The sequence below is a fragment of the Acomys minous genome (assembly GCF_964271855.1).
Source record: "Acomys minous genome assembly, chromosome: 2".
NCBI lineage: Eukaryota > Metazoa > Chordata > Mammalia > Rodentia > Muridae > Acomys > Acomys minous.
Genome location: NC_140484.1, coordinates 79,028,963 through 79,042,686, shown reverse-complemented (window position 1 = coordinate 79,042,686; position 13,724 = coordinate 79,028,963). Strand labels below are relative to the sequence as shown.

At 41.8% G+C, this 13,724-nt stretch overlaps 1 protein-coding gene and 1 long non-coding RNA gene across 7 annotated transcripts in view; one reads left to right on the top strand and one right to left on the bottom strand.

Moving 5' to 3' along the window:
• DNAH3 (dynein axonemal heavy chain 3) overlaps positions 1–13,724 on the bottom strand; it is a 175,475-nt gene that overhangs the window by 51,789 nt on the left and 109,962 nt on the right. For all 6 annotated transcript variants that reach the window (XM_084772130.1, XM_084772128.1, XM_084772132.1 and 3 more), the window contains 3 exons: positions 7,138–7,241; positions 3,510–3,804; positions 1,951–2,130 (listed from right to left, as the gene is read on the bottom strand). In XM_084772130.1, coding sequence (XP_084628256.1) covers positions 1,951–2,130; positions 3,510–3,804; positions 7,138–7,241 — 579 coding nt within the window. The remainder of the gene's footprint in view (positions 1–1,950; positions 2,131–3,509; positions 3,805–7,137; positions 7,242–13,724) is intronic.
• Positions 1–13,724, top strand: part of LOC311592137 — a 50,990-nt gene that overhangs the window by 10,898 nt on the left and 26,368 nt on the right. The window lies entirely within an intron of this gene.

The window sequence follows — 13,724 nt, the reverse complement described above, 5'->3', positions numbered from 1 at the left end:
TTGAGAATTGGGGCTCTGTAAACTGGACTCATTGTAACTATCATTTAACAAGTTTATAAGGTTTAAAATTTTTGTTCTCCAGTTGTCTGCAATTATATATGGATTTGGGAAGAGCCAAAACTTGGAGTGCCATTACCACTGCCACTTTTCTCAAAAATCCCTCCTTCAGTTCATATATATATATATATATATATATATATATATATATATATATATATATCACATATACATGTCAAGTCAAGTATATGTAGTTTCTGTGTATTGCCTACACATATAACATACATATTAACATGCACATATGGGGACTTGAAAATTGACTCAGTGGTTAAGAGTACTGGGCTGCTCTTCCAAATGACCCATAATAAAAATATAAAATACACAATATATATTTATTGTTAAAAAAGTAATAGTTGACTGATTTTTGTGTGTCTATTTGTGTTTCATATGCATATGCTCATATATGTGTGCATGTCTGTTTGTTTGGTATGTATTTGTTCATGCATGGATGCATGTGTGTGTATTTCATGTGTATGTGGGGGGGAGAGAGAAACAGTAAGAGAGATGTACTTGTACATAGAGGTGTGTACACATGTGTATACTTGTATATGTGTATATGCATACATGTGGAGGTAGAATGCTATTTTCTAGGTTGCTGATCTGGGGCCATTGGTAAGTATGTGAATTTGAGAACATCATTCAGTATTTTGATGAAAAAATAGTACTGAACATAAATTTCTGCTTTCTCTGTGTTAGCCAAGCAGGCTATTTGTTGCCATGTTCTCAATCACTGTGTTCTCAATAGCCTTAGTATATTACTTTGAGCGTCAGTTTCTCCATCTGAATACTAATAACTGGCAATTATAAGCTACGTTATTGATTCCCAACTGAATCCAGTTCCACTAAAAATCAGCACTGGGGGCTAGAGAGATGGTTCAGTAGTTAAGAGTATTTGTTCTTGGGGAGAACTCAGGTTTGGTCCCCAGCATCCACATAGAGACTTATAGCTGTCATAACTTAAGTTCCAGGGGATCTGGTGTTCTTTTCTAGTCTCCACAGGCACCAGGCATACATGCAGTGCACATATATACATATATACATACATACATATGTACACACATACAAGCAAAACACTCATACAGGTACAATAAAAACAAATCTTGAAAACATCAGCCTCAAATGTAATCCTTCCCCCAGTGATGGATTACAATAGACACAAGAATGCTCTGCCAACCATGAGTGTGCCTGGCATCCTCTCCCACAGCTAATAACAGTGACTCAGCTTCTTTCCCACGTGACAACACTGGCTTCTCCTCATTTCTTCAGACTTCTGGATAAAAATTAAAACCTTGACTCCTCAGATCACCTTAACTTCCTGAGAGGACCCAGATAAGAGCAGAACACTGTTACCTTACTCCATTCAAACACCTCAGAAACCCACTTAGCTCCCTCCACCTGGCACTCCCTGAGCATTCCTGGAACATGAATGCTCTCACTGGACCCAGTGCTTCACTGGAGCTCACCTGACCACACACATGCTCCTGGCAGTTGTTGAACACTAGGCTTTGTGAAAGAAGCTTTTCAGAGCTCCTCTTTGTGACTGAACTTGAAAACTGCCCATCGCTATGTGTTTCAAACACGCAGTCCTGTCTGACAAGCTCCCTCTGGAGTCAAGGTTCCTTGCTCAGATCCAAGGCAAACACAGCCCCATAGCTCCCCTTTTATATGGCACCCCTTTTTTGATGACTAGAACAAGGATCCTCACAGACTCTTGTCATCTTCCCAACCCACTGCATACAACTTCCAACATGAAGTCCGGAGCCAACCCCAACCTTCCCAGCTGTGCACAAAGGCAAGCTCCACAATCTCTCCTGTTTGAAGGTTCTGAACCAATTCATCCATAGTGGCCAGGAGGAGAGTGGAGAGAGGTATAAACCCTCTTCCTAGACATACCCGTGATGTCATTCCTTCCTCCACCAGGGGGACCCATGGCAGTCACCAGCAGAACATCCACAATGTCTAGCCTGTTCGTGTCTTTCTTGTCAAACCAGTAGCCGTGGTCAATCCATTGTCTCAGCAGTTCAATGGGGGGTTGGGCTCCATACACTTCTTTGGCTGGCATGTTAAGGTCATCTGTAGATGGAAGCCATAACCATACGCACTGTGAGTCCACGGGATCCTCTGGTTTTACACAGGTCACCAATGACTGTTTCCTCCATGAGAAAGTGACCCCACTCCCATTCAAGACCCAGTCAATAGACATCATGACTAGATGGGAAAGTGTTTTCTTGGGTTTAGACTTTTCTGTTTTATTAAAGTCTCTGCTCATTATGGCTATAGGATACATGGGCTGACATAAATAGATGAGCATTTAACTTTTCCTCACTTTCCTTAAATACTTTGTTAATTGGTAAGTATATGATAGGGAGGGGCCTGCCAAAAGTTTCCTTTTGTTTGTTGTGATTTCTGGCTTGAGATGGTGGCTCACTGTATTGCCCAGGCTTATCTTACACACTGTAGACATGTATCTGCCAGCTAACTGTAATTCTCAGTGGTTATGGGGATTGAACCTAGAGCTTCTCAACATGCAAAGCAAATGCAGTACTACTGAGTAAGAACCCTCTTCCTTCCCAGATCAACATGTAATAGCTGAATTCCAGTGGGGACGAGGATTTGAACTAGGGCCTTTCATGGGCAAACTCAAAATGGCAAGAGTGGGCTACAGGTTCTTGTAAGTGCAAGAATGTTTTCCTCCTGGAACACATCGCTCGGTCTGGACACATAGGAGACACTGAGTCCCATGAAGGCTCTCTTCATTTTTCTTCAACAATTATCAGTTTGTGTCACTCAGTATTTTAGGAGCTTTTGACAAATTAACTCATTTAATGCAAATATGACATAAAGGACATAGCATTACCTGTGAGTTAGATGAGAGGAATTGACCCTAAGACCAGGGAGGCTAAGCCAAACTATACCTAAGGTTGAAAATTGATATAGGAACCCTGTTTGGTTTAGGTGTAAGGCTTAAACCAGTTTGGATATATCATAAAAATAGGATGGAAAACCTGAATGAAGGGGTAAAAAGAAAAAATAAAACAGGTAAGATTCTTGCTTCTCAGGAGAAGATATAAATATAACCGTGAAATGTATATTACTAATACATGAGTTTAAAATACAGGGCATAAGTTGACACAAGACAGGAGTAAGGCTTTATGAATACCTCCTGGGTCAGCAGCCAGCCTAGGACAGCCATAATGAGTATTGATCTTATGTAGTCTGAAGGCCAAACAGGGAAAAAAAAAAAAAAAAAGGAAGTGCTTTGTACAAAAGGGAATCTTGAGAAAAAACCTATATTCTTATTCACAAACAAAGGAGGGAGGGAAGTGGGAAGTGAGAAGGAAACACAGTGATGGAAGAAATGCTAAGTCATCACTGCCAAGAGCAGCAAAGCTTTGGCTTGCTACAGCCTGGACACACGAATGTGGTCTACACAGATACAAGGCAATCCTTACCTACGAACACCACTGCCTTCTTCCCTATGGGAGGCCCAAAAAGGCCTTTCCTCCGGCGGTCCAGCTTAGACATGATGATATCCTGGGTTTGATTAGCTGAAGTTCTGGCAGAGAAATTGATGACATTGGGCAAGTAGATATTTTTGGGAAGGTGCAGGAGGAAGTTGTTGGTGATGGCTGATTTACCGGTGCCTGTGGGACCCACGAACAGTATTGGGATCTCGTGGTCCAGGTAGATTTTTAAGAAGAAGGACTGTCGAGCTGTCTCCATTGTCGGGATGATGAGGTCTGACACCTGTTCAACAGAGATACAAGAAAATCTCGGTCCTGGACCAGGAGGACAGAACCGTGGGACTCAAGGGATCTGGGTTTGAAATGTAGCTTCATTCTTTACTATCTCTATGACCTTGAGCAGACATTTATCCATTCAAGGGTCCTCGGTTTCAATTTTGAAATGGGGACAATCATGACATTTAATACACAGTTTGCTAAAGATCAAATGGGACCAAACAAAAATGAGTGCTTTGTCCCTGTTTTGTAGGAAGCAGAGTCACAGCAGATCTTCAATAGGAAGTAAGTGGAAAGGCAGGGATTTGAGTTCTGGCTTGTCTGATTCCAAAGCCTACTTTTGTTTTGTTTTTCTGGTTTTTTGTTGTTGTTGTTTTGTTTTTTTGTTTTTCAAGACAGGGTTTCTCTCTGTAGCCTTGGCTGTCCTGGACTTGATATGTAGACCAGGTTGGCCTAAAACTCACAGCAATCTGCCTGCCTCTGCCTCCCTGAGTGCTGGGATTCAAGGTGTGTGCCACCAAGCGTGGCTCAGAGCCTACATTCTTAATACTAAACTGCCATAAAAACCAGTAGTAAGGGCCAGTGCCTGGCTTCTATCTCTGAGACTTGCATTTAACCAGTTAGTCAGCCTTGTCTCAAGATCCACCTCCCGTGTGCCATGTTCTGGCTCAGAAGGGTTAGTTAGGTGTGTTATGGTTTAGGTCGGAAATCTCCAAAAGACTCATGCACTGAAGGTTTGACTCCAATGTAGAGAAGTGAGGATTTTGTGAAGTAACTAGATGCTTTGACTCCATCACTAGAGTAATCCCTTGATGGGTTCATGGCTCACTGATTTATTGGAAGTTGGTAGACACAAGAGATAAGACTCACTGGAAAGGGTAGAGGGGTCTTTGGAGCACGTTTTTTTTCAGGGCCATATTCTGTCCCTGTCTTTTTTATTTTCTGTTTCCTAGGTGTCATGAGGTGAGTCGGTTTTCTCTGCCAAGCCCTTCTGCAGAAATTTTATGTCTGTGGTGATGGGGCCAAGTGAGCATAACATAAAACCAGGAGCCAAAGTACAGCATTTCCTCCTCTGAGATGACTCTCAGACATCCTGCAACAGCGGCACCAAGCTGATACCCAGTGGGCCCGGGACTTGTCACAGGTTCATTTTGCTCAACAGTAAGATTCTGGGTCATTAGACCCATACTCACTGAATTCTTCATTTTTCTTCAATATGGGGGTTGAATATGTCCTTCCTGGGTCCCAGATCCTACCTGGATTTGGAGACCTCAATCACAGCTTCTGGAATCCTTACTACTTTGGGTAGACTATCTTACCTAAGTTTGCATTCTCTGAGCCGGAACCCTGTAATCAATCATTTTGTCATAAAGGATGAGAAGATGTATATTATATATAGAGGTCTCCTTGCATCATATCTAGTTTGATTTTATTTTTTTATGTGCATTGGTATGAGGGTGTCAGAGCCATTGGAACTGGAGTTACAGACAGTTGTGAGCTGCCATGTGGTTGCTGGGAATTGAACCTGGGTCCTTTGGAAGAGCAGACAGTGCTCTTAACTACTGAGCCATCTCTCCAGCCCTCATGTCTAGTTTGAAAAGGGGTCATGACCTTGAGCTGCTGTATCGTGTGGCACTGGGGACACCATTCACGCTGTAGTTTGTGAATGTTGCTTCCAAAAAACCAAACTTGAGCTGGACTTGAGTGCCACTGAATCTAGGCAGCTTGGAAGCCCTTGCAAACAAAAGCTTGGCTTCTTTAGAGAAACAATTTGACTAAATGAGAGGAAGTAAGAGGGTATGGGCAGGAAAGCAGAGAAGAGAACAATCAAGTCCAGTAAGAGGGTGCAACCAAGGATGTTATGCCTGTGTCATCCAGAAGCCTTCCCTGGAACCCTCTGAGGCAGATGATAAAACAAGCTGCAAGATAGCACTCGCCAGGAAGCCACTTGGCCTGTTAGTGATATGAATGCAGGTTCAAGGCTCCCATTTTACAGCCCAGATCAGGAACTCAAAGCCAGCTGGATTCACCCAGTGTTATTTTTAACTACTCCAACAATTGTTTGACAAGGGGAAAATACCCATTGGAGCTGAGAATACTTTCCACGCTGGGCTGTTGTCCATATGAATTTAGTACAATTTCAGATCCCTTGATTTCAGGCAACAGAGCTGTAAAAGGACAATTAAAGCTGAGGATCTCAGTACTAGGGTTTCTTTCCAGCACCCAGCACCTGGGTGTGTGTGTGTGTGTGTGTGTGTGTGTGTGTGTGTGTGTGTGTGTGTGTGTGTGTGTGTGTGTGTTCTGGGAGCAGCACAGAGACATCCTGCATACAGCATCCTTGTGAATGTAGTTGCCGTCCTGCCGTATCTGACTTATCAATATCCTCACATTTCTATCCATCATGTAAAACCGCACTCAGAAGATCTGCACAGTCAGCTCAGAAAGATGAATAAAATCCACTAGGTTATACAAATGGAAGTACAAGAGTGCTTATTTTGTATCTTCTCTGTAGATATATATGCACAAGTCACCACCCAGGAAATTCACTGATTAGAACCTGTCTTTTGAGTTCTGATGGAGGAAATCTTTCTCTGAGGATACAAAGCTGGTTTCTTAGGCTTCGATGACCAACAGGTGGTTAGGATGCAGTGGATAAGGACAATAATCAAAATAGCAATGAATACCCATCTAACCCCTACTGTGTGCCACGTGGGTCTTGTGGTGGTTTGAATATGAGTGGCTCCCATAGACTCATGTGTTTGAATACTTGGCCATAGGGATGGCACTACTAGGAGGTGTAGCCTTATTGGAGGAGGTGTGACCTTGTTAGAGGAAGTATGTCACTGTGGAAGCAGGCTTGGAGGTCATATATATTCAAGCTGCACTCAGTCTTTCCTGCTGCATGCAGATCAAGAAGTAGAACTCTTGGCTCTGTCTCGAGCACCAGGTCTGCCTGCGGGCTGCCATGCTTCCCACCATGACAATAATAGACTAAACCTCTGAAACTATAAGCCAGCCTCAATTAAATGTTTCCCTTTATAAGTGTTGCTGTGGTCCTGGAGTCTCTTCACAGCAATGGAATCCTGACTAAAGCAAGGTGTGTGCACTACCTTCAGTATTGGTGATCATGCTTTATTTCTTTCTTCTGTCTTATGGCTGGGTAAATTAAGGTGGGAAGCTTGAAGCCTATCTAAGGAATCTAGCTCTCTCTGGTATTAAACTCTCCACTCTTGAGGGTTTGATCTTTGCAAAGTCCGTGGAAATGCTCACAGGGAACTGGCAGTTCTTCTTCCTGGAAGGGTACTTTGGAAATTTCCAGAAACCACAGCATTTCCTTTACCTTTGCATTCGCAGGGATAGTTTCTTCCTCCTTGGTGATATATTCTGTCCATGCATTCCAGTGTCCACCACCTTGTTTGAGGAAGTAAAAATCATAGATGCTTCCTGTATTCAAAGAAGTAAAACATGTCATTAGCATACTAAGATTAAAGTTCATATTTGAGGAATTTGACTGCCCTAGCTGTAGGTATCTAAAGCACATAAGCACCAGTCTCGGCATAATTGTGGTGACACTTACCTTTGCCAGTAACTACAAACTGGAGCAGAGTTTAAAAGATCAATGTCTTTATTATCCATATAAAATGATAAGTGAAGATTATGTAAATTATTCTTGATTTTATTCTTTGGGACAGGAACCTGCTCTGATTTAATGTTTAGTTGCATTGAACTTGGACTCTCTATGTAGGCAAACTGAGCTTACAGCTTGTTTTCTAAAAGTATGTGCATTTAATTACTTGGTGGAGTGGGGCATGTCACAGCATGTGTGTGGATGTTGAAGGACAATTTATGGAAGTCCATTCTTTCTTTCCACTATGTAGGTCCCAGGGGTCAAGCTCAGGTTGTCAGTGCTGGCAGCCATATGGCCAGCTCCCTATCTTTGAAGTTGTGAGCCTCCTCCCTCAGCCTCCCCAGTATTGGGATTACATACTCAGCAATTCTATTCCCCTCCCTCTCTTCCCCCCTCCATTTGTGTGTGTGTAATGTGTGTACTTGTTAGTGTGAATATGTGCATGTGTGCCAACAGGTTTGTATGCAGAGATGTGCTCGTGACTGTGGGGGTGGGGTCAGCGTTGATGTCACGTATCTTCCTTAGTAGCTCTCCACCTTTAGTTTTTGGAGACAGAGCCACTCATTGAACCTGAAGCTCACTGACTCTGACAGACTGGCTAGCTAATGAGTTCTGGGAATCTCCCTGTCTCTGTGCCTTCAGCACTGGAGTTATACGCGTGTACCATTGTACTGGCATTTTATGTAGATTCTGGGGATTCAAACTCAGGTCCTCAAGCTTGGAGGCAGGTACCTTATTGACCGAGCCATCTTCACAGAAGCCCCTGACCCCAAGCCAAACTTTTCTTACTAATAAAAGCAACAAATTTTAAATAACAAAAAAGAAAGTAACAAATCACTCTAAATCTTTGTTGTATAACAATTTCCTCCCAGATAAAACCTCCACTTTGGAGGGAAGCTCATTAAGAGATAGGATGGTTCTAAAGGGAGGTGAAACAGTTTATCCTGCATCAAAATTCCTTCAGTTCAGGAAGTAAACAACTCAAAGGCTTCAGGAAGTCCCTGAAACCAGCTAGATACTGTAGGTCCCTTCCTTCCCATGTATATATAAGCAATAAGGACTGCTGAGAGACAGTCTTAGACTAACTGAGCTTCCTGAGAGAGGCTCAGACCAACCAAGGTACCTGGAAGGGACACCCTGTGGGCTGTTGCACTGCCTGCACGTTGTGTACTGTGCTCCAGGTTTCCAGCTTTTGTGAACTATCATTCATGCTGGGGTGGACTTTGGTGATTCAGTTGTCTTTTAGTCATCTCCACTCCTTTAAGTAACCCTACACCCATATTCCTGTAAGAAACCTCAATTGTTTGGACTCTTGTGCTCCCCTTACTTCGCTCTATCATTGGCTGCCTATATGGGACAAGTAGATGCCTGTTCATGTCTCACCAGGAATGGTAGGTACTACACAATAATCCCACATGTAGAAACAAGCGTTTGAAGATAGTTCCTCAAGCCCTTTTTCCAGGTGCACTAATATATTAGAGATGCAACAATGCACTGATGAGAAAGTGTTTTATAAGCATGAGATCATAGAATGTAAACAATGATTTAAAAAATTAGTTGTGTAGTGGGAAGCCTGTAATCCTAGTGTTCAGAAAACTACAACAGGAGAGTTGCCATGTTGAGGCCAGTGGGGTTACATATAAGACTTTGTGTCTAAGAAAATATGTTTAATTGTTCTTAGGTGTAGCAGAAGACAATTGTGAAACAAAAGGGTCTCTTGAACTTTAGATACTCACTATAAAGATACTGGTTCCACAAAGGTGTGTGTGTGTGTGTGTGTGTGTGTGTGTGTGTGTGTGTGTGTGTGTTCACACCCACAGGTATATGCATGTCCTTGTGAGTACAGCAATGTGGAGTTAGAGGACCATGGTATGGGTTTTCAAGTCTCTTCTACATTGCATGTAAGACAGGGTCTCTCACTGGTCTAGAACTTTACCAAGTAGTCTAGGTTAGCTGGCCAGTGAGCTCCAGGGGGTCTGCCTGTCTCTGCCTCCCATGTGGACCTGTCTAGGATTACAACCACCTGCTTCCACACCCAGCTCTTTAATGTGATGGATTCAAATGCCCATCATTATACTTATGAGGCAAGCACTTTACAAATGGAGCCATCTCTCAGCCTCCAAGGGCATTTTCTTAATTAAAACAAAAATAAAATTTGTAAGCAGCTAATATTATGCATTTAAAAGTCACTCAATGCAATATTCATCATTGTAGTTTTTGCTGTCATATTATTGTTGTTGCAAAATAAAATTAAATATATAAAATAACAATATTAAAAAAGTACCACTAACTAGCTTCGACGATCATCAACGTTTAGCAACTCTTGCCTCATCCACTTCCTATCACCAACCATCTTCCTCCTGCTTCCCTTCTTTCCCCCTTTCCTTTCTTTTCCCCCTTTTCCTTCCCTCCCTTTTCCCCTTCCCCTGTTTTCCCCTTCCCTTCCCTTCTTTCCTCCCCACTTCCCATCTTTCCCTTCCTTCTGAGTCCCACATTCAGCAAGAGATCTCTCTTTGTAAATGTAAACACTTGCAGCCCCCAACTTTCTCTTAGGGCTACTTTCACTCTATCTTACAAGTTTTGCTATGTTGTGTTTTAATTTACATCCAATTCTAGGATTTGCTGACCATTGATTGCCTCAATGACTCAGTCACCATTTGATAGAACTTTATTCAATCTCCATACTTTTGTTGGTGTTCTTTAGTTTCTATTGATCTCTTCTAGTCTGTTTTTCATGTCCTGTATGATCTATTGCATAGCAAGTTCCATGGGGTGCTGAGAAGAATGTGTTCTGTAGGGCTTTGGTAGGATATTATGTCTGTTAGATGCATCTGATTTACGATATGACTTAACTCAGATATCTCTATTTTTTGTTGCATTGAATTGTCTTTTTTTTTTTTTTTTTTTGGTTTTTCAAGACAGGGTTTTTCTGTGTGTATCCCTGTCTGTCCTGGACTCACTTTGTAGACCAGGTTGGCCTTGAACTCACAGCAATCCGCCTGCCTCTGCCTCGAGTGTTGGGATTAAAGGTGTGCACCACCATGCTCAGCTGAATTGTCTATTTTTGAGGTTGGATACAGAAAGCACCCACTATTAGTGGGTCACTATTGTGACTAATCTGTGTTTTTTTTTATATTAGTTAGTATGTGTTTTATGAAATTGAATGTACCAGAATTTTGGTGCATACATGTTTAGAATTGTTTTATGGTTTCTATTGCTGTGAAGAGACACTATGGCCATGGCAACTCTTATAAAGGAAAACATTTCATTGAGGCTGGCTTACAGTTCAGAGGTTTAGACCATTACTGTCATGGTGGGAAGCATTGGCAGTGTGCAAGGCTGACATGGTGCTGGAGGAGGAGCTGAGAGTTCTGCAACTGGATCAGCAGGCAGCAGGAAGTGGCTGAAACACACTTCCTTTGACATGGCCACACCTACTCCAACAAGGCCACACCTCCTAATAGTGCCACTCCCTATGGGTCAATGGGGGCCATTTTTACCACCACAGTGACCATCTTTATCTTGTCTTTTATTTAAAGTAGACTTTATCATATATTAGAACATCAATAATTGCTTGTTTCCCAGTTGTCTTCGGTTGGAATACTTTTTTCACCGTTTCACATATGTTTTGTGAGGTACATTTCTTGGTGGCAACAAACATGGTTTCTGTTTTTAAATTTAATCTGCTACTGTGTGTCTTTTATTGGATAATTGATATCATTAATATTCAGGATGATTACTGAAAGCTGCCGTTTTGTTGGTTTTGCAATGTTTGGTGTTTTGATTTGCATAACTGCTGTTCTAGTGAGACTTATTCTTTCTCATAATCTCATGGGTGTGCTCTTCTCTCTCTTCAGCCTGAATGTTTCCTCTTGGCATCTTTTATAGAGCTGGCTTAGAATTCCTCTCACCTGTTTCACTGTAGAAAGATTTGCTTTCTCCTTCACTTATGACACTTTCGTTAGGTATAGAAGTTTGGGATGGTAGTTACTGTATTTTAGACATTGAAATGTTTTGTTTCAAGCTTTAAAACTTATGTTGGGAAATCTGTTATTCTGACAGCTTGCTTTATGAGTAACTTGGTGTTTCCCCTTGCAGCTTTCAATGTACTTAGCTTATTTTGTATATTTCTCTTTTTCCCTTTTTATCTTTTTCACTTTAAAATATCTTGTTACTGAGAATTTTGCATGAGTTTTCTGAGGTTTCTCATCTTACACCTTTCTGAGGTTTCTCATCTTACACCATGGTGGTGGTAACTCCTGCTCACTGGCAAGGAACATTCCTCAGACCATGCTGACCCTCTGCAATAGACTCTTTTGTTTATTTTGTTCTTCATTTTTGGGGTCAAATTTCCTATTTTAAAGATTTTTATCCATTGCCCACCTCTTATGTAGCTGTGATCCAACTTTTCTGTTTATTCCTTGGGAAGTCTAAGATTATGCCAGCATTTCAGCCACTATCTTTCAGACATCCAAGTCAATCCTAAGTCTTTAAAAAAATTTGTAGTGAGCTGGAGAGCTGGCTCAGTGTATTAGAGCACTGTCTGCTCTTCCAGATGTCCTGAGTTCAAGTTTCAATAACCACATGGTGGCTCACAACCATCTAAAATTTTTATAGCTTTACCTCTTGTATTTAGGTCTGGTGTAATTTGAATTAAGTTCTGATAAAGTAAAGGTTAAATTCATTCGTTTACACATGTATTCAGTTGTGCTAGCATCATTTGCAAAAAAAGATTACTTTTCCTATTTAATTATTGGGCACCATTGTGAGAAATTAAGTCACCACAGATAGAGGGGTGTATAGTACTCTCAGTTCCATTCAGTTAAGCTGTGTTCTATCCATCATAAATTCTTGGATCATCTTCTCCTCTATGTCTTGATCTTTTAAAAACCTACTTTATTTGGTGTTCTTTAATGACTTTACTTCCCTTCCAACCCACCTACTCTACATAGGAGAGAAACAAGGTTAATAGGGACAGGAGAAATAGACCTTTTTAAGACTCAGTTCCTTGAGGTGATCCTTCATCACTAGGATTCAAGAAGACCTGTTAAACAGCAAACCAAAAATTCAGCAAAAGTGACCACAACTGCATCAGCTGGAACATGGAAACCTTGAAGTATTCTTTGGAGCATTCCTCTCTAGAATCATCTTGAAGTGATGAACAGCCAAGCGATGTGAAGCGATACAAAAGTCAAAAGCCAAGCCTCTGGTTTGGGACTCATATATATCTCCTCTCATAGTCTGTACTGGGATGTTTATTGGCCGGCAAAGACCATGGCCCTGCACAAGGCAGTTCCTCTTCTAGCAACAAACACCATATGCCCTCTCACAAGTCTGTTTCCAGTGGACAAACATCACACGCCTTCACACAAATTTTATAGCCCACACTTGGGGTCAAAAAACGTGTTTATATCCACTACACTCTCCCTCTTACCACATATGTCCCATATCCCTGCTGTAATATAGCAAAGTAAACTCTTTCCTGGGACCTGTTTATTATACCAACTTTCTAGGTTTAAGTCAAGGATCAATACATGGCTATGTCTGCAAGGGTTAAGGGAAGCAGTTGCCATTCCTAAGCAATCTTAACATGCACTTCTTCCCCCCTTGAAACTTAACCAAATTTTCTGAGTCACGAACTCATTTCCTTCCCATCATAGCTAAGGTGTGCTCTACTCCCATGAGCTCAGCTCACACCCATGCCAAAATGATTCCAGAATATGAATACTGGTGGTTTTACTGATGTCCAGCTGGGGCCATCCAGCATCATGATAGGGCTTTCCTGATTGTGAGATTCTCTTGGCTTTTCTTGCAGTTGGTCACTGGTGCTTACCACTCTTCTACTTTTTTCTTTTTTTGGTGGTTTTTTTTTTTTTTTGGTTCTTTGAGACAGGGTTTCTCTGTGTAGTCTTGGCTGTCCTGGAACTCACTCTGTAGACCAGGCTGGCCTTGAATTCACAGCGATCCACTTGCCTCTGCCTCCCAAGTGCTGGGATTAAAAGCGTGTGTCACCACATCCAGCTCTTCCACTTTTCACAGTCTACTTTTCTCTGCATTGACTACCACCAGTGAGAATTTTCAGAATTTTTGACAGCTTTCTCATAATCCTCCTTACAATATCATTACATTGCTAGGTCACTGAGGTAGTAGGGTGAGTGATGCACATTCTCCAATCTTCTCTCTCTTCTCTCTTCTATCTCTTCTCCTCTCCTCTTCCCCTCCCTTCCTCTAATATCTTCTCACTTCCCCTCTCCTCCCTCCTCTTTCTCCCTCTCCCCATCTCTCTTTGACCACTGCTT